The 23,697-nt window shown below is 43.0% G+C and overlaps 1 protein-coding gene across 1 annotated transcript in view; it reads left to right on the top strand.

Annotated features, from left to right (window-relative positions):
- Window positions 1-23,697, top strand: part of akap6 (A kinase (PRKA) anchor protein 6) — a 133,732-nt gene that overhangs the window by 21,981 nt on the left and 88,054 nt on the right. The window contains exons 12-14 of the mRNA XM_026305238.1: window positions 1,156-1,278; window positions 11,966-12,062; window positions 12,873-13,060. Of these exons, the coding sequence (XP_026161023.1) occupies window positions 1,156-1,278; window positions 11,966-12,062; window positions 12,873-13,060 (408 nt within the window). The remainder of the gene's footprint in view (window positions 1-1,155; window positions 1,279-11,965; window positions 12,063-12,872; window positions 13,061-23,697) is intronic.

The following is a 23,697-nucleotide window of genomic DNA, read 5'->3' as shown; positions in this document are numbered from 1 at the left end:
TCTCTGCTTCATGTATTAATTCCTCTGCCCTTGATGACTGAAGTTTTAAACTCCTCCTCTAACAAGTCTCCTCTGCTCCTCCTCAGCAGTGAAGTCAATACTGGATCAGACACGATTTTCACATGGATTTAGCCATTTTTCTTCACACTTTACACCAAACAGGAAAGAAGCTCCTCAGTTCATATAATTACTGAGTTTTCAGACTCTGACTAGCGAGTTCAGGTTTTCAGTTTTGGTCTCCATCTGCTCCTTAAGCCTCCTCTCAGCCAGTAGGTGGCAGTAGCTTTCCACCAAACGACGAGTGCTCCTTTTCTTTCCCTCTGTTGTCTTCTTCTTGAATGTTCATACATGTATGAACGTCTCATTTATAGACCTGTCTCTTCTCTTCTTCCCTCTCTCATCCCACATTCATCTCTTCATTTCAGCCTCTTTCTCTCATTTTTTCATCCTTTCTTTTTCTTTTCCTCTCGCTCTTATTTTCCATTTGCATTGTTTTCTTTTTTCTTTAGTAGCTGTTTCTTGCTGTGTTCTCCATATTTCCTTGTCCTTCCTTTAGTTTTTTTTATTATTGTTTCCTTTCTCATTGTCTGTGTCCCAGTTGTCTTCTTTTTGTATTCTCTCCCTCCACTCTGCTGGTGACTTTTATTCTTTTTTCAAATCTCCTCCTGTATCTCTGTCTCTTTCTCTTCTCTCTGTATTTATCCTAATGTGTTTACCTGCAGGTCTTTGTTTCTCTTCTCTCTCTGTCCTTGAATTAATTCAACTGAAATCAGCTCTGAAACATCGTCCAGTCCTCTCTCCTCTCTCCTGTTTTTATCCTTTTCTTATTCTCTTGTCCTTCCAATCTGTTGCATTTTCTCTCTCACCCTGTTGCATGCCATTACCTGTTGGATTTCTTTATTCATTTTAGGTTTTTTTTCCTTCTCCTCTCTCTTCAAATACCCTTTATTTTGTTCTTTTCTCTCTTTCTACTTCCTTCTGCTTTGTGCTCGTTCTCTCACCCATGTGTCCTCTGCAGTGTTTTGTGTTGTTTTGTGTTGTTTTGATGTGACTCCAGGAGGCTCTGGGCACCAGTAGCTGTACATATTATATTTTTTTTTAATGATTGGCCTAAGCTCTCTCTCTCTCTCTCTCCTCTGCCTCTCTCGTCCCCAGTGTTTCGTGCAGCAGTTGGACGGGTTCATCTCATGGCTGCAGGAGGCGCTGGACAGCACGGAGAACTGGACACAGCCCAGACAGGACCTGGACAGCCTGAGGGTCTACCTGGACACACACCTGGTGAGAGCTCACATACAACACTTGAGGACCCTTATCGACACAAGGCACGCATACAGACTGAATTATGGGTAAAAAACCCCCCCCAAACAAAACAAAACAACAAAAAAAAAACATAGCAAGTTCACGGCTCTACTGAAACAGACGCCGTGCTGCAGCGTGCTGAGCTCCGAGCGACAGCCGGGAGCTGGTTGCATTTTCCCAACACTTTAGAGTGTAACTGTCACCAGGACATGGAAGCACATTGGTCAGAAAACAAACTGCTTCATTGTCTGTCTTTCTGAAACTGTCCAATAGCACAGACACACAAACCTCATATGCAATTAAATATACTGTTAATGTATGAGTGCACATCTACACACACAATGCACACACATTTGTATAAACACTCATTTGCATACATGAATATGGATGAGCCCACGTGAGACACACACTTATACACTTACACACACACACACATACGCACACACACACCTGTTTGTGCCAGTTTTAACAGCAGAGTCATTCCACCTGCCTCTGTGTAAAACACTTCAATTCAGGTTTAAAGTAAGTGTCACTCAGCAGAGGTCAGGCCACATTAGTATTGTATGTAGACCAACTGTGCAGGAATAGAAAGAATTTGGATAATTGTGCGTTTTGTTGAGTTTTCTTTGTGAATTGAATTTTGAGTTTAGTTTGGTTTTAATAAGAATGTTTTTGGTCAAATAATCATTAAATCACTACTTACTGGTTTTCTTTTCCACGTTATGATATTTAAGTTAAGAATCTTTTAAGGAGAATGTGTTGGCACTTTGTCACATTAGAATGAGGCTTGAGGTGGATTTGTGCTTCTTCTTGTTGGCAAACAGTGTGTAGCAGTAACAACACGAGCAGCTAACAGGGATCACACACATGCACAGTGGACTCTCTGGTCCTTCAGAGCCTGTAAACAGAGACGGCCGTTCTCAGGTTCTGGAGCTGGTTTCTGGAAACAGACGGTGGTGAGGAAGAACCATGTGAGCCAGGTCAGCGGTGTGGCTCCCTGCTGTGGTTTTAATAGTTTCTGGACAACAATGGAGGTCTACGGCTCAGACCCATAAGCTGAACCAGGTTCTGGATTCACACACATTCATTGGTGCTGCCAGTCTCTGGATGGGATCTGGACTCAGTGAATCAGCAGCTGCTTCTTTTAAGAGTAGAATGAGGTTCAGGTATTACATGTGGAGTCAGAGATCAGTGGTCCCTGCATCATGTAAACACTGAATAATGATGTTGGAGAGAAATGATGGAAAAATAACAGTGAGCTCATAAACTCTGGCATCAACACAGACTCTGTCATTTCATCTTCACTGCTTTTATCCTGTTTCCTCTTTTTTTTTTTTTGTTCAATTTTTTCATCTGCTTGTCTCCGTCTTCCTCCTCCTGATTAACTGTCTGTTCTCTCTCTCCTCATTTTATCTGGTTCTTATTTCCTGAGCACTTGCCCCTCACTTGCTCTTTCTTTTTCTTCTTTGTCTCTTTTTTATCTCCCCTTTGTCTTCATTTGTTTATTTTACCCCATAGAAAAAACTCAGATAACTCCCTGATTTACACACACACACACACACACACACACACACACACACACACACACACACACACACACACACATACACATACACACACACACACACAGAAACAGATGAGAAGCTCTTTGGCAGTGAATCACACTCTTTATTGAAAACACACACACACACGTGCATTATTTTACCTTTTTATAGTTCTGAGGACTCTTCCTAGCCCTTAACCCTAATCATCACAACTATGTATCTAACCCTCTCTGCCCTAAACCTGGTTCTAACCTGAACCTAAAAACCAGGTCTGAACCTTTTGAACCAGACCCTCCAAAATGTCCCAACAATGATGATTTCCAACTACAATATGTCCCCATGGATGTAGACAGACTTGTCCACCTTTTCACTTAGACAAACAAACAGATTGTATTTGCATATGTGCACAAATGCAAACATATATGCATAACAGCAGACTTGTAGCTACACACACACACACACACACTCACACACACACAGGGCTGCTATTTGCATACATTTGCATGTTCCTAGACAGGTTTCCAAATCAGCATCTCCATATCCGTCCCTGCAGAGAAGCATCATGCACATGGGTCCACACACACACACACACGTCTTATCTATTCCTATCTGCTGTGTGAGTGTGTATATGTTTGTTTGTTGGTTTGTTTACACGTGTCGACTTTGTTGTGGGTGCCAGCAGCGCTAACGTTAGCGGCGGTTAGCTTCAATTAGAATTCTCAGCTCTTAATTGGTGCGTCTCGTTAAATAAAGCAAAAGAGGATGAAAAAGCATCACTAATAGGACTTTGAACTGCTGCACTGCTGATAGTGCCTTAGCTAACTGACTCGTGTGTGTGTGTGTGTCTGTGTCGATAGTCACACTTGCACTTTGTAGTTATTAGAGTGTGTTTTGCTGTATAATTGTGTGTGTTTTGTTGATTACTGCAGGTTCCCTCTCTTCAGTTTTCTGAGTTTTCTTTGTACAGTTCTGTCTCTGAAAAGATGTCGACGTGTTTCTATTATTTTGTCCATTTATACCAAAAAGACTTAGACAGCAGCAGAATCTGCAGCCTCCATTATGATCATCCGGGTGTGTGACCACAAACTGAGCAGTATCACCTTCATGAAGGAGGATTTACTGCAGGGCCGTTTGGTGCCGTGTTCAACAATCCCTGAATCGGGCCGGATCGGGCCAGGCTGTTCCCGCTGAGGTGGTCACATGATGCCGTTTGGTTCTCATTGGCTGTTTTTCCTCATTATTAGTGGAATATCAGGGTCCATGTAAACACAGCTGACGTTAATGTTTTCAGTATTTAAGATCAAAATCTTTTGCTAACCTTAACTAAAGCTTTCAGAGCCTGAACATAAACACACAAATAGCAGAACATGAAAAGGCAGGTTTTCTTTTTGTTTGCGTTTTCTGCCAAATAAATAAATGTTAAGATAATGTAAATGTAAATAAATCCCATGAGAAATGCAGCAGAAATAATGTGTTGGTCTGTCTCTCAGTGCAGTCTGACCCCATCACCACCTGGTATTAGCCTGCAAGCTGCACCTACAGTAGATGAAGTAGAAGTCGGGGTAAACACAGAACACAGCACAGCCAGAATGAGTTTGGATCAGTCCGAACACATCTGGAGGAAACGTGACACACACACGGCTCAGATCTCATCCAGGTGTGTGACGTGTACAGTTTGGCCAGAGAAACTCTTTGTGGTGTCAGATCCAGGTTTGGAGCTGAGATAATCCTCGTTCAAGGCCCCGCAATCATCCAGAAATGTGGGCCTGTAACTGATGGGTGCTTTCATTATTCCTGTATCTTCCAGTTCTTTTATATGGATCTACTGTTTAGAAAATGTTTGAGCCCATCATGGCCAGTCCAAAAGCTAAAGACAAAGAAAATATTTGATATTTATATATATATATATTTATTGATAAATGATTGAACTGATCAGTCAAATATAGTTTCTCAGTTGAATCATTCTGACCAGTCTTTGCAGCTTCATATTTATAAAGCTGCTCTCTGTTGTATTCCCAGTTAGGAGGAAACAGTGTGTTTGCTAATGAGAGGACGTGTCAAACAGTGTAACAGTGTGACTCTGACACAAGTTGAGCTCTGGCACAGGCAAAGACGATATACCAGGATTAGATGCTCACACAATACGTGTTAGTAGGAGACATTCAGAGCTGGTTTAGGTCTTTTCATGAAACTGTTTGACGATAAGAAAAATATAGAATAACACCAGGCTCATCTTTTAATCGCGCTTTAGTTCTACAAAGTAGTTTATACAAATGGCATTTTTAGGAGATGGTTTAGTTTCATTATGTCTCCTCTGTTTTGTCTTTCTTTTCCCATTTTCCCTCTTTGGGTTTCTCTCTCTCTCTCTCACACACACACACTCTCTCTTTCTCTATATTGCTTTCTCTTGCAAACACAAACACACACACACACACACACACACAGCTCCAGGGTAGCAGTGGGTGGAGTGGAGCTGTTCTCCCAATTGAATATTTGGTCCAGCTGGCGTGTGCATGTATGTATGTATGTGTGTGTGTGTGTGTGTGTGTGTGTGTGTGTGTGTGTGTGTCTGTGTGTGTTTTAGGGCGCGTGGAGCGAATAAGCACAGGTCTTTCCGGAACCCCGGGGAGATCAGTGAGGCGAGAGGACGCAAACACACACACATCCACACACACAGGCTGCTCTTTGTAAGGCACTGAGAGATGGCGGCCAATGAAAGGCCTATTGATTGGGTCTGATGGGCGATCCAGGCCTTTGAATCCCATTACCAGCAGCAACAAACTACTGGTGGCAACATGAAGGGGGGAGAGCGAGAGCTCTAAGACTACAGCCACAACATATCAACTTAATCTGAAAATGCAGAAATGTGCAAAATGACCACATTAGCACTTCAGGTTGTTTTTGTAACATCCTGTCAGGAGTGATCCACACACTGTGGTTCCTCTGAGTCTCAGCTGCTTAAACAGGATCACCTGCTGTGTTTTCATCAGTGCCAGGCAGTAACACATCACTTAGTAGCACATTACAGTGATATGAGCACATTCTTCAGTCAAAAGGAGAGCTAAGGGCTGCACCCTTACCTCTAAGTGGCTGGCGTTGATATATTTCTACCCGGTTTTATTTCGGTTTCACGTGACTCCTGTTATTCCATGAGACAAATAATATGGAGTCTCACACACACACTTAATATTAATATTTCATTGGCTTTGATTACAGTGCACATTCACCATGGCATTGTTGTGACAACGCTCACAACATTTCTCTCTGCCCAGAGTTGCATTCATTTTTGGCTGAGATCTTGTATTGGAGACATGAAGCTGCTTGTCCAGCGCATCCCAAAGACCTTCCACTGTGGATGTGTCCGCTGGTTGGAGGGCCCGATGATACTGTTGGAGCTTCTGCTCCAACCATCCAACATGTTTTATTTTATTCATGTGATTAAATTGACAGCTAAATACTGTAGATAAAATTAGCCACTTTCAAGCATGTGTTCAGCTTTTGGTTGGATTTCGTGTGAGGCCTACAGACTCACTGTGACTCACTGTGACTTACTGTGACTCGCTGTGACTCACTGTGACTTACTGTGACTTCCTGTGACTTGCTGTGACTCACTGTGGCTCGCTGTGACTTCTTGTGACTTCCTGTGACTCGCTGTGACTCGCTGTGACTTCTTGTGACTTCCTGTGACTCGCTGTGACTTACTGTGACTCAGTGTGACTCGCTGTGACTCGCTGTGACTTCCTGTGACTCGCTGTGACTCTCTGTGACTTACTGTGACTTGCTGTGACTTACTGTGACTTACTGTGACTCGCTGTGACTTACTGTGACTCGCTGTGACTTACTGTGACTCGCTGTGAGGAAGTGATTTCTGAAGCTCTTCACATGTGGATGTTGTGAAGCCGATGTTTAGCTTTTCACTTCCTACATGTCTTGAATGTAGAAGCGGCGACGTGTGGGGTGGAGGTTTCCGGTTGTTGGAGGATCCTGTGCTGGAGCTGGTTTTGATAATGAAAGTAATGTGACTAATGTGAAGAGTTAGCAATCCCCAGCACTGGTTTCAACACAGCTGAACCTAAGATGATGATGTTCTCATTTGCATATTTTTTTCTCTTTCTGCTGTCGACAAATAAAATAACATGAAACAGTGGTTTTATTGCTGCTTATTGATGCTACCTGTTAACCAGGCGGCAGTAATTCCTGCTGATGCACTGAGGCGTCAGTTTAATCACTGTTTTATGGTTTCATCTGACAAAATAAACAACTGTATTGTGTGATCGGCTGCATGACATTTAAACTGATCAGGCACAGAGAAGTTTAGGGGTGACTGGAAGTTGTCTAACTTTAATGTGACCCACTCAGGTCCTGGGTTTTTAGATTTATAGACATTTAATGTCTGGTCTAGTGTGCACAGAGAAAAAAAAAACAAGAGGACAAACAAAGACGCATTTTAAAATTCATGCAGACTCGTGTGATTGGGAGCCCCCTTGGACCAGAGTCAAAGTCCTTGTATGTGAAAAAATATCTGGCAATAAAAACGATTCTGATTGTGATTGTGATGGAGAGGAGGAGGAGGAGGAGAGAGCAGAATGAGGGAGGAAGAAGAGGAAGCCGTGATGTGAAGGAAGAGAAAGGAAGGGTTTGGAAGGATGGAAGAGAGAAGATAAAGAAAGAGAAACTGAGATAAAGTGAAGATGGAGAGTGAAGGAGAACGAGATGAGAACAGAGGGAGAAGGAGGGACGGAGTCAGAGAATTGCATCTTTATTGGTTAATATAAAAACCCCCCCCCCACCTCTTTAAAGGGGTCAGAAAACACGTCCTCACTGTGATGAAGGGAAATTTGTCCACACAACTACAGAAAGACATGTGGACGCACACACATCAGGGAATACAACTAACACTGGAGTTTCTCTCGGCTCCGCCTGAATGGAGACAATTTGATCATCATTATTACAAAGAGTCTTTGATCAGATCATTTCTCATCAACCCGAGCCTGTCTGCTCTGTGTGTGTGTGTGTGTGTGTGTGTGTGTGTGTGTGTGTGTGTGTGTGTGTGTGTGTGTGTGTGTGTGTGTGTGTGTGTGTGTGTGTGTGTGTGAGAGAGAGTCAGTGCAGCTGAGTACACACAATCTCAATGTCAGACCTGAATGTCATCACAGTATCGGTGCCGCTCTCACCTCTTAACGCCTCGCTAATATGCTAATGCTAAACCCTAAATGATATTATGTAGGCTTCTGAATCAGTTCTACCTTGTGCTCCAGGCTAATATGCTAATGCTAACAGGTGAGCCGATCACTCGGGCCTTGAAGCAGCTCGTCTCTCAGCCTGCTCCGAGTGCGAGTTAATTACAGCAGGGAGTTAAAACCTGCATATTCCCCTCGGTGCACTATTCATGTACTCAAATGTGCTCTTCCAAAACATACACATTTTCAGAAACTGATGTTTCTGTGCTGAAGTAGAATTTGTGTGCACAGACCTAAAGCATCCTGCCTCCATCAGGTGACTCCCGTTCATTATCGATCTTTTTATTGGAGACACAGTCCAGATGTGACAGGACACGATGGCAGTGACAGACGCTAAATGACATCAAACTGAAGTCCACAGCCAGAAACCAAGTCGGATCAGAAAACACTTAGAATGGGCAGTTACAATTTAATCTGGAGCAGCGGCACAAAAAGCTGCTGCAGGATGTGGATAAATGAAGCCAAGTATAAACAGCACTGTTAGTTTAGGGTTACTTAATATTTTCATCATGTGTTAAACCATCTCAACTCAGAAACTCCTGTGACTGGTCCCATGTTAAATCTGGGATTCATGCCTGATAGATTTTGATGATTAGAAGCTGAACACACAGGTAATGTTGGCTTCTTTAAAGGAGCCGCCCTGTGAAACGTGTTTTTGTAGTCTACACTATTTGTTTTCTGCTCATGCGTGTACAGACACACTGTCCTTCTCCTGGTTGCCTTCTTTCTTCTCTGCTCCGTTACACACTGAGTATTTTCCTCACACTTTGTCTCTTGCTCTTTCCTTCTCTCACTCTCAGACACATAAATACATACACACAGCCTCTTATTACCGCCTGCTGTCTGACATGCATAAAAGCAGAGCTGCTCTGCATGCCTTATCATCGTGTGATTGATGGCTGGCTGTTCTACTCTTATCGATTCTATGCTCTCCATATATTAAACGGAGGAAACTGAGCCGAAGTGCTCGTGGAATAAGGCGCTGAAATACGATCACTCTCCGATAGCCCGGCTAATCTGCACAACCTAATTCATTCCTTACATCAAGCAGCTCTATCCCACAGACGCAGACAGTCACGCTGTGTTTTCTGTAGCACTGATAGATGTACTTTGTGTTTATTAGCTGTGAGGTATTTGACCAGCTTATCTGGAAATTATGTGGGGCAGAGTGGCGGCGGAGTCTGTAGAATTACTCAATCAGGCGTGTGATTTGAAGTAATTTATGACGTTTGCAGGGCAGTAATGATTGCAGAAAGCAGACGTTCATGTTTTATTTGGATAATATTGATGTGTGAATATGTTTTTTTTGAGGGGGGGGGCTGTGAAGAGAGGTGACTGATGCTGTGCTGATGTTTTATTTTATTGTTTATCTGTGAATTGTCATATGAAAGAGATGGTGTCATTGGAGATGCAGGGCTCTAACAACAGCCAGGCCTGAGGTTCATTTATTTCCTTTTTATGTTACTGTTGTCGGACATTCATGGTGGGATTTGCTATTTAAAACCTTTACTCGGTACCGGCTATGTAATCAAACCAAAGGAGGATTAGATTTTCTTTAAAAAGCAGCTTTTATTTCTGCTCAGCCAGTTTTTATTTTTGACAAGGTCAGATAAACAAACTGTTTTTGCAGAAACATAAAATACCAAAAGTGGAATGTCAGAATTTTACTGAGCAAACTTTTCAACAGATGTTTTCTTCAGGACGTTTTCACCTTGTCCCAAAAAGAAACTTCCTGACTCAAACTGTGATTGGACGAACTCAATGCCACAGTGGTCATTCCAGTCTCATCATGACAAAAACATTTATGGGCTGCCAGGATGATTTTTGACCGCTGCCCCGTGGGGGCATTGGTTTACTCATATCCAGAACGGTCACATGACCTTCTGATATTTACAGCTTCACATGGAGACTGAAAATGTCTGGATAAAGTTTGAGATGCCATATGATCATTTTCTAAACCTGAAGTGTGGTGCAGGAACAAATGGCTAATTTGACCCATCAGGTAATTGACAGAAAACAGAAGATCAGCAATTAGTTTAGAAGCTGCTTAAATATTGTTGCAAATGAAACGTTTGGGTTTGTTGATCGGACAAAACTAGCTGATCCAAAGACAAGTTGTTTTTTTTTTTTAACATTTGAACGATGGACTCAGGCTTTGGCCAAAGAAACAATCAGTAGATTAATCAATAATCTCAAAGTCACAGCTCCTCAAGAGTGTGTGTGTGTGTGTGTGTGAGGGTTAAAACGCCCTGTCAAATCTGTCTCCACTGTGTGTATCCTGCTCCATAAATATTGGTGGTGTGGAGGTCTGACCTTGTCATGCGTTGACTGATGCTGTCGCCCGTCCATCCCTCACTGCAGACGGAGGCCTGTGTCGGCCGGCGTTCGCCGAGCTGCACCGTGGCTGCGGCGAGGAGGCAGAATTTAAAAAAAAATTAGAAACAACCTGAGACTCAGGAGCAGGACTCAGCAGTGTCGACGTTTTACTTCATACCAGTTAACAACAGGCCAACGCTGGAGATTTGAGACTCTCATACAGAAGCACTGGAGTTTGTCCACAGCATTGATTTGTTGGGGTTGGGGTTAAATGATTGTGTTGAATATTATTCGGGTTAAATGTGCACCGTACCTGGTTGTTTCTTTGAACATTACTCACACACACACACACACACGCACGCACATGCACACGCACACGCGCATGCACATTTTCTATGTGCATGTGCATGTGTGTATTGCATTTCCCACTGCAGCACAGCAGGATGTCAGGAGTGGTTAAATGTTGAGGCTGAAGTACCGGGAGGCTTACACACACACACACACACACACACACACACACACACACACAGATTGGATCACAAAAGGCTGTAATGATGTTCAGACATTTGGCTGGAGTGTTTTCCAACATTGCCTCAGGCTGCTCTGTGCCTCCATCCATCCATCTGTCCATTGATCATTCTTATGCCCATCTATCTGTTTTTCCTTTCTGTTTTTTTAAAACTCTGTTGTTACATGTTGAATCTTCCTTAACCCTTCAGTCATATCCGCTTTCTCTCATTCATGGTATTTCACTCACCAGTTTAAAAGCTAAGATCCGGCAACACGGCGACGTAAGTACCTTAACTATCAGGACACATTATGTCAATATAGAAAAGACTGTGGGGGAGACATGGCCCTTTCAACTGCAGAGGTTTGACAGTAATTGGACGTTTAGTTACTAAACGTTTCTTGGAGAGATGTGTGTCGTTTTCATTGTTGGTTCCTGCACGATCGAGCTCACACGTGGCTCGGAGTTGACTGAGGCGGAGCTGCCTGTCAATATGAGGAGTAAAGAGGTGAGCAGCAGGTGAAGATAAGGAATTAATAACAGAATCTCTCAGAGATATGAAACGTGGCTGCTTTGCCAAAGCCAACAGTTTAAAATAACACGTGCACACGGGGAAACTACAACACGAGGAATGAGCTGGTAGAACGAGGAGCCCGGGTCTTTTGGATGAGGGGGGGGGGTCTCACTGGCGTGTTGAAGCCCTTTTATGACTGCACAGTGAGTTGTGCAGGATGCTCCACAGGATGCTGGAGTATTATTGGCTTATCTCCCTAAAATAAAACACTGCACTGTTATTTATTTCAGCTTGTTGGTGCCGAAGCTCAGAGAAAAATGTGAAGCTGTCCAAACACTTAGTCTTATTCAGAGGTCACAGTGACAGTGAGCGTTGCTAATAAACCTTTACTGCCCGAGTTATTCTTAATGTCTGACTTTCTTCTCTTTCTGGTAGTTGGTTTGTGTCTGGCTGCCGGTGTTTCCAAAGCTCTCGGTAAAATCACGCCCGTCCTTTGAGCTATTAGAAAAATATCAGCTCACTGATGATGGACTCTGTGTTTCAGAGTTTCAAGCTGAACGTGGACAGTCACGGCGCTCTGAAGGAGACCGTAATGGAGGAAGGCAGAGCGCTGCTCGCCGTCATCGCCTCCCACCAATCAGGTACAATCAGACACACACATTCATATTTATTCACACGGTGAGCAGACACACACTGAAACACACACACAGGTGGCTATAACCGAGCCCCAACTCTCTTCCATTCATTATTAATATTTGGATTAGCAGAGTGACCTTCAGAGAGGAGAACGTGCGAATGTAGCCGAAAGAGAGACGGAGAGCAATAAAGACAAAGAATGAGATGAGGAGAGAGATAGAAAAGCAGAAAGAAAAGCCAGCGGGCACAAACCAGCTGGCAGGGAAAGAAACATTCAATATATTTTTATATTTTCCCAAGTCTTTGCAGAGACAGAGACTGAGAGAAAGAGAAAGAGAGAGGGGATATGGAAAATAGAGAGACAATAAAGGTTTGGTTAGAATAACCACTTCATTAACATTCAAAGACTGTGGTTTGGATTTGAAACATCACGACTCGTCTCATGTTTTCGTTAAAAAGCTTGAAACATGCAGCGGTGAAGAACACCTCCACAGGTGAGATGCCACTGCAGGAACAAGGGTTTGTTTATTACCTGACACATCTGTATCAGACATCTGTATCGGTGACAATGAATGACCAGCAGTTACGACAGTTGTGTGAACAATAAAACATTCACATAAACAGAATCTGGTGCAGATATTTGTGGGCGTTTAAGGTGAGGTACAAGATGAAGAGGGTGGAAAACCTCTGACCTCTTTGTGACATGAGATAAGCTTGTTATTATTATTATTTCATTGCTAATTGGATTTTTCCTCTGTCTCTCAATCCTTCTCTTTCCCCCTCTCCGTTTTACCCCTATGGCTCTCGCCCTCCAGCTCTGAAGGATATCCTCCATATGGTTTCCAGCCAATGGGATCAGCTCCAGCGGCAGATTCGGCGCCAACATGGCTGGATGCTCCGCGCCCTCCGCTGCATCCAGGTCCGCCTCCTTTACACCAGCCAGTCACATGAGCTCTTCACGGCCATGAGAGACCCTTCGGCCAATCAGCAGGACGGGCTCAAGGTAGGAAACTGGGAGTGGTTTTTATTTTCTGTTTAGCTTCATCATCTGTTTGTGGTTAGTTTTTATTCTTTGGTTCATATCCCTCCATTTCCTCTCGGGTTGATCCCTGTTATCCCCCTCGCTCTTTCCATCGCACACAAGCTCACGGTCACATCAATCACACACACACGTACCCATAGTGCTTTGCAAATTTCATTGTGTTGTTTGTATTGGCTGCCAATTAACATCCTGATTGGTTTCGTGGTTCTCACTGGCCGCTGGTCAATTGGCTGAATTTGGCTAATTAGATGCAATATCCGTTTGTCTAGTCTCCCTCGTGGCGACAGTCCTGTCACTTTAAATTTTTTCCATGTGCCTCTGTGACCTTTTGATTCTTGGCTCCACACACACTCACAGAAAACAGACTGTAAAACTTTTCTGCCTCTTGTTCACGGTTGTTGTGGCTGTTTTTTGCAGCAGTTGACAGAGTATTAATAAATGTACATAATGTCAGAATGTTTAACATTTAGACAGTGAGACTATAATTCTGTCCATCTTTCAGTTGTTTTAGCTGTTTGTTTTTTATCATCACTGTTGTTGTTTGTTGTTTATTGCTCTCTATTCATTTGTTGACCCTTCCTCACTGTCTCTCTGTCACCGGCCTCTTAGTTCATTATTTTCCCTCTTTCTCATTTTATCAGTCTCATTTTCTCGTTTCTTCCTCCTCTTCCTCTCCTTGTGCAACAGACCTGACTGGTTGTTTTCAGATTGTTTGGTTGCAATTAGAGCTGCAGCAGCCTGATCACTGTGATCATTCAACAGTGACAGCCATTAGCCAGCTACCACCTCGGTGTGTGCGTGTGTGCGTGTCTAATAGTGAAAGTGTGTTTTTGGATGTGTGTGTATCTGTGTTTTTACGTGTGTGTGTGTGTGTCCATTAGCTGCTTGGGCGCAGCACATTAACAGTCCATTCATTATCTGTGTGAATCTCCCCCTGCACTTAAAGCTTTGATCCGTAAAACCTCCCAACAACAGACTGAAGGTGTGAACCTGCTGAATTATTTCTGTTCGCTGCTCCACAGCACAAACACACACACAAACACCGCCGACATCACATGTTTCACATACCTCTGTGATATTTTCAATTATTCAGTTCATGTCTGGTCTGTGCGGCTGAACAATGAGACTGTGAAGAACAAAACCCGCAGCATCCTCCTCCTGTGGACGCCTTCAGCCAGAATGGGAACCTCAGCTGTCTTCTGCTGCAGTTTATATCTCATTATTTCACACAAGACCACGTCAGCATTAAAGTCGTCCAGCACACGCCCAGCGAGTGTAAAGTTATTAGAGGCAGGTCAAAGATCCACATCAGAATTCAAGGTAGAGGAGATAAATTCTAGTCGGGGCCCAGTCATTTACAGTAAGACGAGCTAAAGTTCAGTCCAGTGCGTGTGTCCCTGTCAAATATCAGACTAATCCACCTCAGCATAAAACTACAACACCATGTGACCATTTTAGGAAGTGTTTTTAGCGTGAAGCTGCAGCTGGAGCCAGTGATTATGACCCGAGCGTTCACGTGCAGATCCAGTGTCCCGCTCGCTGGTTTCGCCGTCGTCGTCGTAGTCGTCGACCGTTTGCGGCTTTGAAACCACAACCAGCTCTACAGTCGTGAGCGTGAAGAGCCATTTAGAGGCAGCAGACAGCTTGACGGGCCTGTGAGGGAATGAGCAATCATTTGTGCAGTAAAAAACCCTGAATGTGGCTTCACTGTGTGTTCATTACCTGCTAGAGCTCTTTAATGACAATCAGATGCATGGCCTAATTACTGCCACACACGCCCTGGTGGGGCCGGACTGCAAGGTCAAACAAGGGCGTCGTGTTTATGTGTGTGTTTGTGGAAAAAGGAGGATGACACAGTGACCAAGGGCAGAGGGTAGGAAGGTTAACGCACTGCACTGTGTGTGTGTGTGTGCGTGTGTGTGCGTGTGCGTGTGTGTGTGTGTGTGTGTGTGTGTGATGTTACATTGTGCAGCTTAGCGGCATCTTTCAGAACAAGCATTTCACCAGCTGCCCTCAGTCTTTGTGCCTCTCTTTACAAAGTGGACTCATATTGACTGCTCTTCCATGGAGCCACATGTTCTGGGACTGGACTCTGTTGGACCTGAGTCTTGGAGCTCAGATTGTCTGTTTTTTTTAAGTTTTCCACCATTTGAACTCTCCTTCTGTTCAGGCCAGGCTCAAATTTCCTCTTGCGTCCACATCCAGGGGAGTTTGGCTACGCTCCCATGGACCTCACACCTTAAGTAACATCTGTGCTCACAGGAACATCTGCTGCTTGGAGACAATCCTGTGGCCTTTACCGTGACCGTGCTCTGTGGTTCTGTTCGTCCTTAACGCTTTAGACGACTCTTCTTTCCTTCTCTTGTCCACAGGCAGCGTGGTCACTATCGCACCAACCGGCACGGTGAGGACTTCTCTCTCCAAAACACCCGTGATCCTAAATAACAATATTATCTTGTATGATATAATATTATACTGTCTCCACTTATTTATCACTTGCAGAAGAAAGATGGAAGTGTTGTATCAGGGGGTGTAAGGGCTGCGTGTGTGTTTATATGAAGGTACCCTTGACTAAAGGGCAAATTGGAATAAAGTTATCAAATTACAAACCATGGTCCAATATTTATAACCAGTAGATCCACTATTCATTACAAAAGATTAAATACCAACTTGCATCAATAATTCATCCTCTTAATGTTCAGTTTTAGTTCAATTAGGAGCAGCAGCAGATATGACGTATATCACAGCTGCTTCTCAGTTAGCATGGAGTTCACTGGCTGGGCTGCTGCTCAATGCACATCATGACTGGCCACATTTATCTAATTGCATTATCATCTGTGGTTAATGATGAGAGCGATCGTCACATTACTTAACTTTTTCAACAGTTGTCTAAAAGTAGATGATCCATGAATGTTAGATTGATGCTGGAATTGGTTCATGAAGACCAAAGCTGCAGATTAGAAGATAAACACAAACTGTTACGTGAAGGCAAGAACATGTAAATGACATGAAACCGCTTGGAACGCCTTCAGTGATGGATTATTGCAGGTTTTGAATCCGTTCTCATCATATCTGAAGAAGAAAACAGTCCGTCACCTCCTACGGTGTTTTATTAATGAGTCTCCAGCCGTATTGCACGGTCTTCATTTGCAGACACACTTTGCTCCATTGTAATAGAAATGATTATGCTGACTGGAGCTCGGTAGCTGCTGCGGCTTCATCCTCCAGCTCCCCGTCGGTGGATTGAATTAGAGTTCAAAGCTCCTAAATGGACTTTCTGTCGAGGTTGTTTTGTCAACTTCAAATTTAGTTCAGTTTAGTTCAGTCTTTCCTGAACCTCCTTCATCGCCTCATCTCAATTAATTCATTACAGATACGGTCGCTGTAGCAACAACAGGTGCAGTATGAGGTCATTCATTTAGGCCTTATATATATATATGTGTGTGTGTGTGTGTGTGTGTGTGTGTGTGTGTGTGTTTCACTCATTTCTTACAATCAGAAGTAGAAAAACGAGAAAGATGAATTAAAGCTGTTTAAAAATGTGGCAGAATGACAAAATTATCCATCAAACCTCTCATCCTGCTTCTGTCCATCCCTCCTCCCCCACTCCTTTCATTTTTTTCCTGTCAATCAATCCCTCTTTTTTCCTCACACTTTCTCCTTTTCTCTACCTCTAATATTTTTCTTCTTTGTGTTTGTCTGTCTGTCTCTCTCTCTCCTTTCATTATAAATCCCTCCATCCATGCTCCATCAACCACCTCCTCTCCTTTCTCCCTTTTACTCCTCCTTTCATATTTGTCTTCCTCTTCCACATCCATCCATCTTTTTTATTGTCCCCCTACTCATCCCTGCCTCTTTGCTTTCGCTCTACCTCTCCTTACCTGTCCGTCATCCATCCCTCCTGTTGTTTTTAGTTTCTATCATGCTTTTTTATCCCTCATCACACATCCACTCATCCTTTTCTTCCCAGACCCACTTCCTTTCCTCCTCCTGTTCCTAATCACTGCATCCTTTATTTTTCTTCCCACTCTATCCTCCTCTTTCATTCATCCCTCCATCCTTCAGTCATGTGTCCATCCCTCCTCTTCACCTTCTCTTTTAGTTTAAACCCCACAGACCTTTACATTATTCCTCTCATCACGTGTATTTCCCTGCATCCCAAATCTCTTCGTTCATCCCGCACATCTCTCTCTCTCTGTCCATCTGGAGAGGGGCTGATTCATGTAAATGTCAGGAAATATCAGAGCTGGGGTGGTGGGATTAGGCGGCGAGGAGAAGATACACTGATACCAGCAAATATAACGCTCCGACAAGACGGCCATCACTGGGGATTAGCGCGCGCACACACACACACACACACACACACACACACACACACATATGCACCTCAGGGTGTATTCATTCACACTGAAAAGGTTTGTGTGTGTGTGTGTGTGTGTGTGTGTGTGTGTGTGTGTCGTGTGAGAGAATATTGTGTTACGTGATTTCAGCGGTGGATTGCTGCATGTTAAAGATTTGTCGTGCATGTGTGAAGATTTCCAGGTGACATTTGTGGTGTTTTGTTGCATATTGAAGCCGAAGGTAAAGGTTGTGTGTGGAACTGAACACAGAAGCACAGGGAGCGGTAGGAAGGTGTTTAATGCGAGTGTGAAAGCAGTGTAATATTTAACAGCTTAGTGGGATTTGTCTGTCACATTACAGAGGATTGGACTGGTCTGGTAACACACACACACACACACGAGCTGGAGAGCTGAATGGATGTGCTCAGAGACGGCTGCTGAATTTGAGTTCAGTCTCTGGAGTTTCATCACTCAGATGTTATAAAACTGTCTCCATGTTTAGACGGACGATATATTAGGAATGTGAAGGAAATTTGACAAGAACAAAGTGTTTTCATATGTGGAGGAGAGAACAGAGAAAACCTCCCTCGGTAAATAAAATCTCAAGGTTTTAAATGAAATTTCCCATGAAAATATGGTTATTTACATGAAATGCATTAAGATGTTATAAATTGGATTTATAATGCTCATAAATCTCATGTTTGTCACCTTTGTTACTGGTTCAGGCTCTTGGCCAGGACCGCTGAAGTTTTTGTTCGAGTGGTTTCTGAGCTGAACCTCAAACTTCATGCTCTTCATTATTTCTTAATGACCTCTCTGCTCGCTGGCTGATGCTCCGAGGTCACGTCCTCTGTGTTTTGGGGGGAATATCGGGGTTTTGGGAACCTGAGGGGAGCTCACTGTCTGCATGTGGGAATAGAAAAATATCAGCAAACAAAATATAAAACAAACAGAACAGAAGGAAACTTACTTCTGCACCACAATCGTGTTTCTGCTGTAGATGTTCATGTAGTTACAGATAAAACTGAACAGCCGAAGGAAAGAATACAAAATGAAAAACCCTAAATATTAAAGCAACTTTAATGTTTTTATTTATTGATTTAAATGTGGAGTGGAGGGGAATCGTTCGGCTGGAGTGTGATCGCAGAGTATTTCTTCCATATTTGTGTTTTAGTTTTGTTTTTTACATTAAAATTATTACATTTTAAGAATTAATCCATCATCCATCCATCCTCTATACTTAGGCCAGTTCAGGGTGGGGGGTTGGAGCTAATCCCAGCATGCAGTGGGTGAGAGGTACACACACACACACACACACACACACACACACTCACACCTACAGTCACGAATTTGACCATAATTACTAATTAACTAAATATTTGGATATTTAACAAAAACAAAACTTTTTGTTGTCAGTGAGTCAGTAAGTGTTAAAATGCCAAAATAAAATAGTAAATAATTTAGTGCTTCTACAGAAAGTCCACATCTGAAAAAGTCATGTTATTTATTTTCCTCCTCATTTTTATATACAGTATTTTCATATACCTGTATCTGCTTCAGGTGTGTTTGATTTCCTGTACCAGGACCCCCCCAAAGATAACACAGTATGAAGCGAGGCTCACTGTATATTTTATATTTTTCCCTTTTCTGCAGTCTAGGTGCCTGGAACGTACCAATTTCCCCTGGGCAGGGTGGGATGAGGGAGACGTCGGGGCGTGTCATGGGGGGTGTGGAAGAGGCGATGGGTTAAGATTAGACCATGTCCCTTTGGATACGGGGGACAGAAATCCTGTTAGAGAGCTGAACCAAACAGCCCTGAGCTGCATGCACACTGAAACTCACACATATGAACATTTCTGACATGTAAACAACACGAGACGTTTCTCTGTGTTTCTGGGTAAAATTTGAGCAGAAATACGTAAATACATAAACACGTAAATACGTAAATACGTGAACACGCGTTTGGTTTTAAATGTGAGCGACTGAGAGACACTTTTTTTTTTTCCCCACCAGGTAAGAAGTGACAAACGACCTCCTGGGCTGCACTTCACACAGTCTGAGCCGAGTTAAATACCGTTTGCCGTGTGTGTGTGTGTGTGTGTGTGTGTGTGTGTGTGTGTGTGTGTGTGTGTGTGTGTGTGTGTGTGTGTGTGTGTGTGTGTGTGTGTGTGTGTGTAGATGAGGCACTTGTACATTTGTGATTGTGACTGTTGGCACTTGTATGGTGACTCTGACTGTGTGTGCCTTATCAGTGTAGCTGGTGGAGACAGCTTGTTGGCCTCAGGCCTCTATTTCACTCAACAGACCACACCGAGGAAGAGGAGGGGGGGACAGACGGGAGGTAAAGAGGGAAGGCTGGCTCTGTGGCTCTGTGGCTCTGTGGCTCTGTGGCGTCACATGGAAGTGGCTTGACGTGCTCCTGGATCATATATTTTTATGATCTGTAATGTTGTTATTCTCTGCGTCCACATCTCAGAACTTACTGTCCTGCTGTTTCCATCAGACCTGCTGTGTGTGTGTGTTGTCAGTCAGGGACATGGACCAGGTGTGAACACCCTGAGCTCCTACATGGACCAGGTGTGAACCCCCTGAGCTCCTAAACTGCCCCCATGCACAGACTGAACTGACATGTGAAGAACAACATCATTTGTGCCCAGTCTCCTCCAAAGCTGCTGGGTTCCCATATGTTCCTTCCAGTTTGGCTCCATCAGAAGCTTCTCCATAAATGTCCAACCAATGTGAAGCGTCCTGGTCTCTCCACTGCCCCCCCTCCTCCATGTTGGTGTTTCCCACACTGGATGATGACGACAGGCGACATGTGCAGAGGAGGGAGACGTTAAAACGACCACATGGATTCTGGTCTGACCGTTCTGACAGAGCTCGCACACTCACACGTCGGACAGGAATCGGACCTAGGACCACATATGCAGCTGGACCAGGTCTGGTCTGAGAACATCTGGTTTGGGAAACTTCAGATCTGAGTCTTTGCATCTGTTCCATGTCATCCTGAGGAGGGATCTCACCTCCTTTGTCTTCCTGCCAAGGACACGGGCGCCGTACGCTGTCGACTGTAAAGCTCCTTGAGGCGAAGTTGTGATTTAGGGTGTCAGGTCATGCGGGTCAAAGTGGACTTGAATGGAGTCGGGGGGTGTTTGGTGAGGAGAGAAAACAGAAAGGAAACATCTGGTGTGTCAGACATTTTCCATTAATCGCATTAGTCCCTAAAATATCAGAAAACACCCAAATGTATTTTAGAGTCACATAATACAGTGTTTGCTGTTTCACCTGTAAAAGTCTAAAATGATAAATGCATTAATTTTCTGCCAAGTGAGGAATGTTTCTGCACAAGGTTTGATTTAATTTAGTCTGAAATTGTGGAATGTTGGAGGACCATTGAACGCACCACGACAGGGACTTTTCAGATCAGGTTCTGGTTGTAGTTTTCATTTTCATTGAGCTCAGACTCCATTAAGAGTTTTAATCTTGTGTCTTTGCAGCAGGTGATTTTAGTTTGACAGCGGAGACTGAATAGTCTGAGACAGCAGGAGGAAAACAGGAATGAAACAAGGAGAGGAGGAGTTTAAGCAGGAGATAGGAGAGGAGAAGGCAAAGAGAGGAGCAGCACATGAAGCAGAGGAGTGAAGGAGATAGAGATCCAGGCCGGGCTGACTGAGCGTGGAGACGGGAGCATCGTGAACATGCAGAACGGCTCTTCTTCCCCTCTGAGTGATTTAAATATTGACCTCAGGTTATTACGAGCTTTTTAAATCAAATTACCGAGTGTTGGACTCCTGCCTGATACCTGATAGAGCCAATCAGGCGGCTCGTCCCGGTCCCGGAGCTCCACCACACAGCACTTTGCATAAATTAAGATTAAAGTTGGGAAGTTTGGGGAGTTGGTGCAACCACGCAGTGACACTCTGTCGACATAGTTGGTGTTAAAAGCATCTGAGTGTTGGTGTCAGTCTGAGGTTTAAGATCTGCAAAGCTGCATCTCCAGGTCATTTCATAGTGATAGAAGTCAGTGTTTGGAGCTGCAGGGCTTTTATGTTACAGACACCAACAACTGTAGCTTCCTCATTTCAAATAACCGAACGATGAAACTGTGCAGGAGCAGAAATTCATTTATGCATAAAGTGTCGAGATATTTAACATGTGAGTGATGATTTTCTCCGTAAATGTCTCTAAGTTGCCCCCAAACATTTTCTCAAATGTGAAAAAATCTTCTAGAACTGCAGTGAGACTTTATTGTGAATGACTAGAATTAGTCAGTAGTATCAGATTTCAAAATAAAAGAACAGATTCACATTTTAGCCAACATCCTTTTTGTTGCACGAAAAGTATATTCCATGCAAAATAAAATATGTTTAATTTAAGGAGTAGATAATAAAACAAATGATCTGTATTTAGAGTTCATCATTAGAAGCATCTATGTGACTGCTCCCATGTCATTTTATGAGTGTATTTAAAAAACTACCTGCTGAATTCAGTTTCAGTTTCGTCCTCTAAAATTCTGCCGTTTAACACAGGACCAGTAAATATTTCACTCTCATTTAGTAACAAATGAAATATTGATGGTATGAGATGCTTTTTTTTAAAATTAATTCATCCATAAAACAGTTTTAATTTTTCATTTTAGAAAACGTATGAAACATAGAATCAAATATAATGAGACCAGCGACGGAAAAACAGTAATTGGATTTTTATGTTTTTCCAAGTTTCAAAAGAAAAATTAGTGACAACAACCAGTTTATTAAAAATGTTCATCTCTACTTGCTTCAGTCTACATGACGTGATTGACAACATCAATATCAGAGTAGAATCAGTCTCAAATATCACTTTAAATACCAAATATTCAATATAATCTCTGTGGCAGGAGAAAAGAAAAACACATTGATTTTAAATTTGCCTGTTTTTGATAAATGTGAAGCCGTTTGACTTAAGTTCAGCTTCATTTGGGTGAAACTGTCTCTTCGTTTTGTCAATGCTCCTAAACCGACCGTGTTTTTCTCATATTTGCAGATATTCTGTGTAAATAATAAATCACTTTCCCCATTAAGCTCCTAAAAAGTTGGACTTTGTGCTGCTGTTGTCCTCACGAAGCCAATAGAGAATAAATGATGTTTTAATTGATGTTTCATCCAAACAAAGTCAAAGACACCGAGCTTCTTAAAACACTTCCTGACCTTTCCTGCAGCCGAGCCTGCGTGATACTAAAAGCTAATGTTGTTAATTATCGTCAATAATCTGCTGTGGCTCATGGAAATGAGTGAAACCAGCCTGAGTTGACGCTCCTCCGATCACATATGGTCAGTGAATCCATCTCTTTTTTTAAAAAATTTCATCCAAAAGTTGTGGAAACCGCCTCACTCGCCCCGCTCTCCTCCCTCCCACCTGCAAACATCTACAACAGCTAAATGAAATATGCAAATAATCGCCGTCGATCCCAATAAGAAATAATTAACGCTGTCTGCTCTCCGTGGCAGCAGGTATTAGCATGCCAAAGCACTCCAAAATGTAATTTATAAAGTGAGTTTAAAAAAACACTGAGCTCTTTCTGTGTCTTTGCCAACGGCAATCTGATGTTTCTAATGCACCGAGAGAGAGGGAGTAAATTGATAGAGGTGGCACTGGGCTTTTTCTGTTTTAATTTTCCATTCCTGATATTTTTCAAATATTTAATTACGCAAATGGTAAAAGTGAATATGTAAAGTGTTTTTTTTTTTTTCTGGAACCACAGCTGGTTTGTGTCATATTACCTTGTTAAACATGGATATGGCAGAGAGGTGATTATTATTAGGAGTGGTGGAGTTTGATGAAAGTTGGAGGAAAGTGGCGACGACAGTCGGTTTAACGCGAAGTCGCCTGGAGAGAGAAGAAATGAGTTTTGGTGGGAAAAGGTTTGGATGTTTCTCCTCCAGCTTCCTCTGAGTGGGTCCCTGCTCAGTCGCTCTGGTAGTTTGGTCTGTTCTGTTGCGGATGTTCAGCTGAGACAAAGTTTTGCAGGCTTCACTCTGATGCTGTTCTTTTTGTCTGTGGGATCGTTTTTAATAAACTGCTCAGAAGGTTTTCGTGTGTTGGAGGCTCCGCTAAGAAATATTTATTTAAATGATCTAATTATTATTTTCAGTACGAACAACCCTGCTACTTTAAACCCTCATTTGTTTCACTTATGATTCTTTTCATAAACGTTGTTTCTTTGCCCAGTCGAGAAAAGAGACAGGAAAGTTTGAATTTCAAAATAAAAGCATGGGAAAG

Source organism: Mastacembelus armatus, chromosome 22 (assembly GCF_900324485.2).
Source record: "Mastacembelus armatus chromosome 22, fMasArm1.2, whole genome shotgun sequence".
Taxonomy (NCBI): domain Eukaryota; kingdom Metazoa; phylum Chordata; class Actinopteri; order Synbranchiformes; family Mastacembelidae; genus Mastacembelus; species Mastacembelus armatus.
Note: the sequence above shows the minus strand (reverse complement) of the source record. Positions and strands in the feature narration are given on the sequence as shown.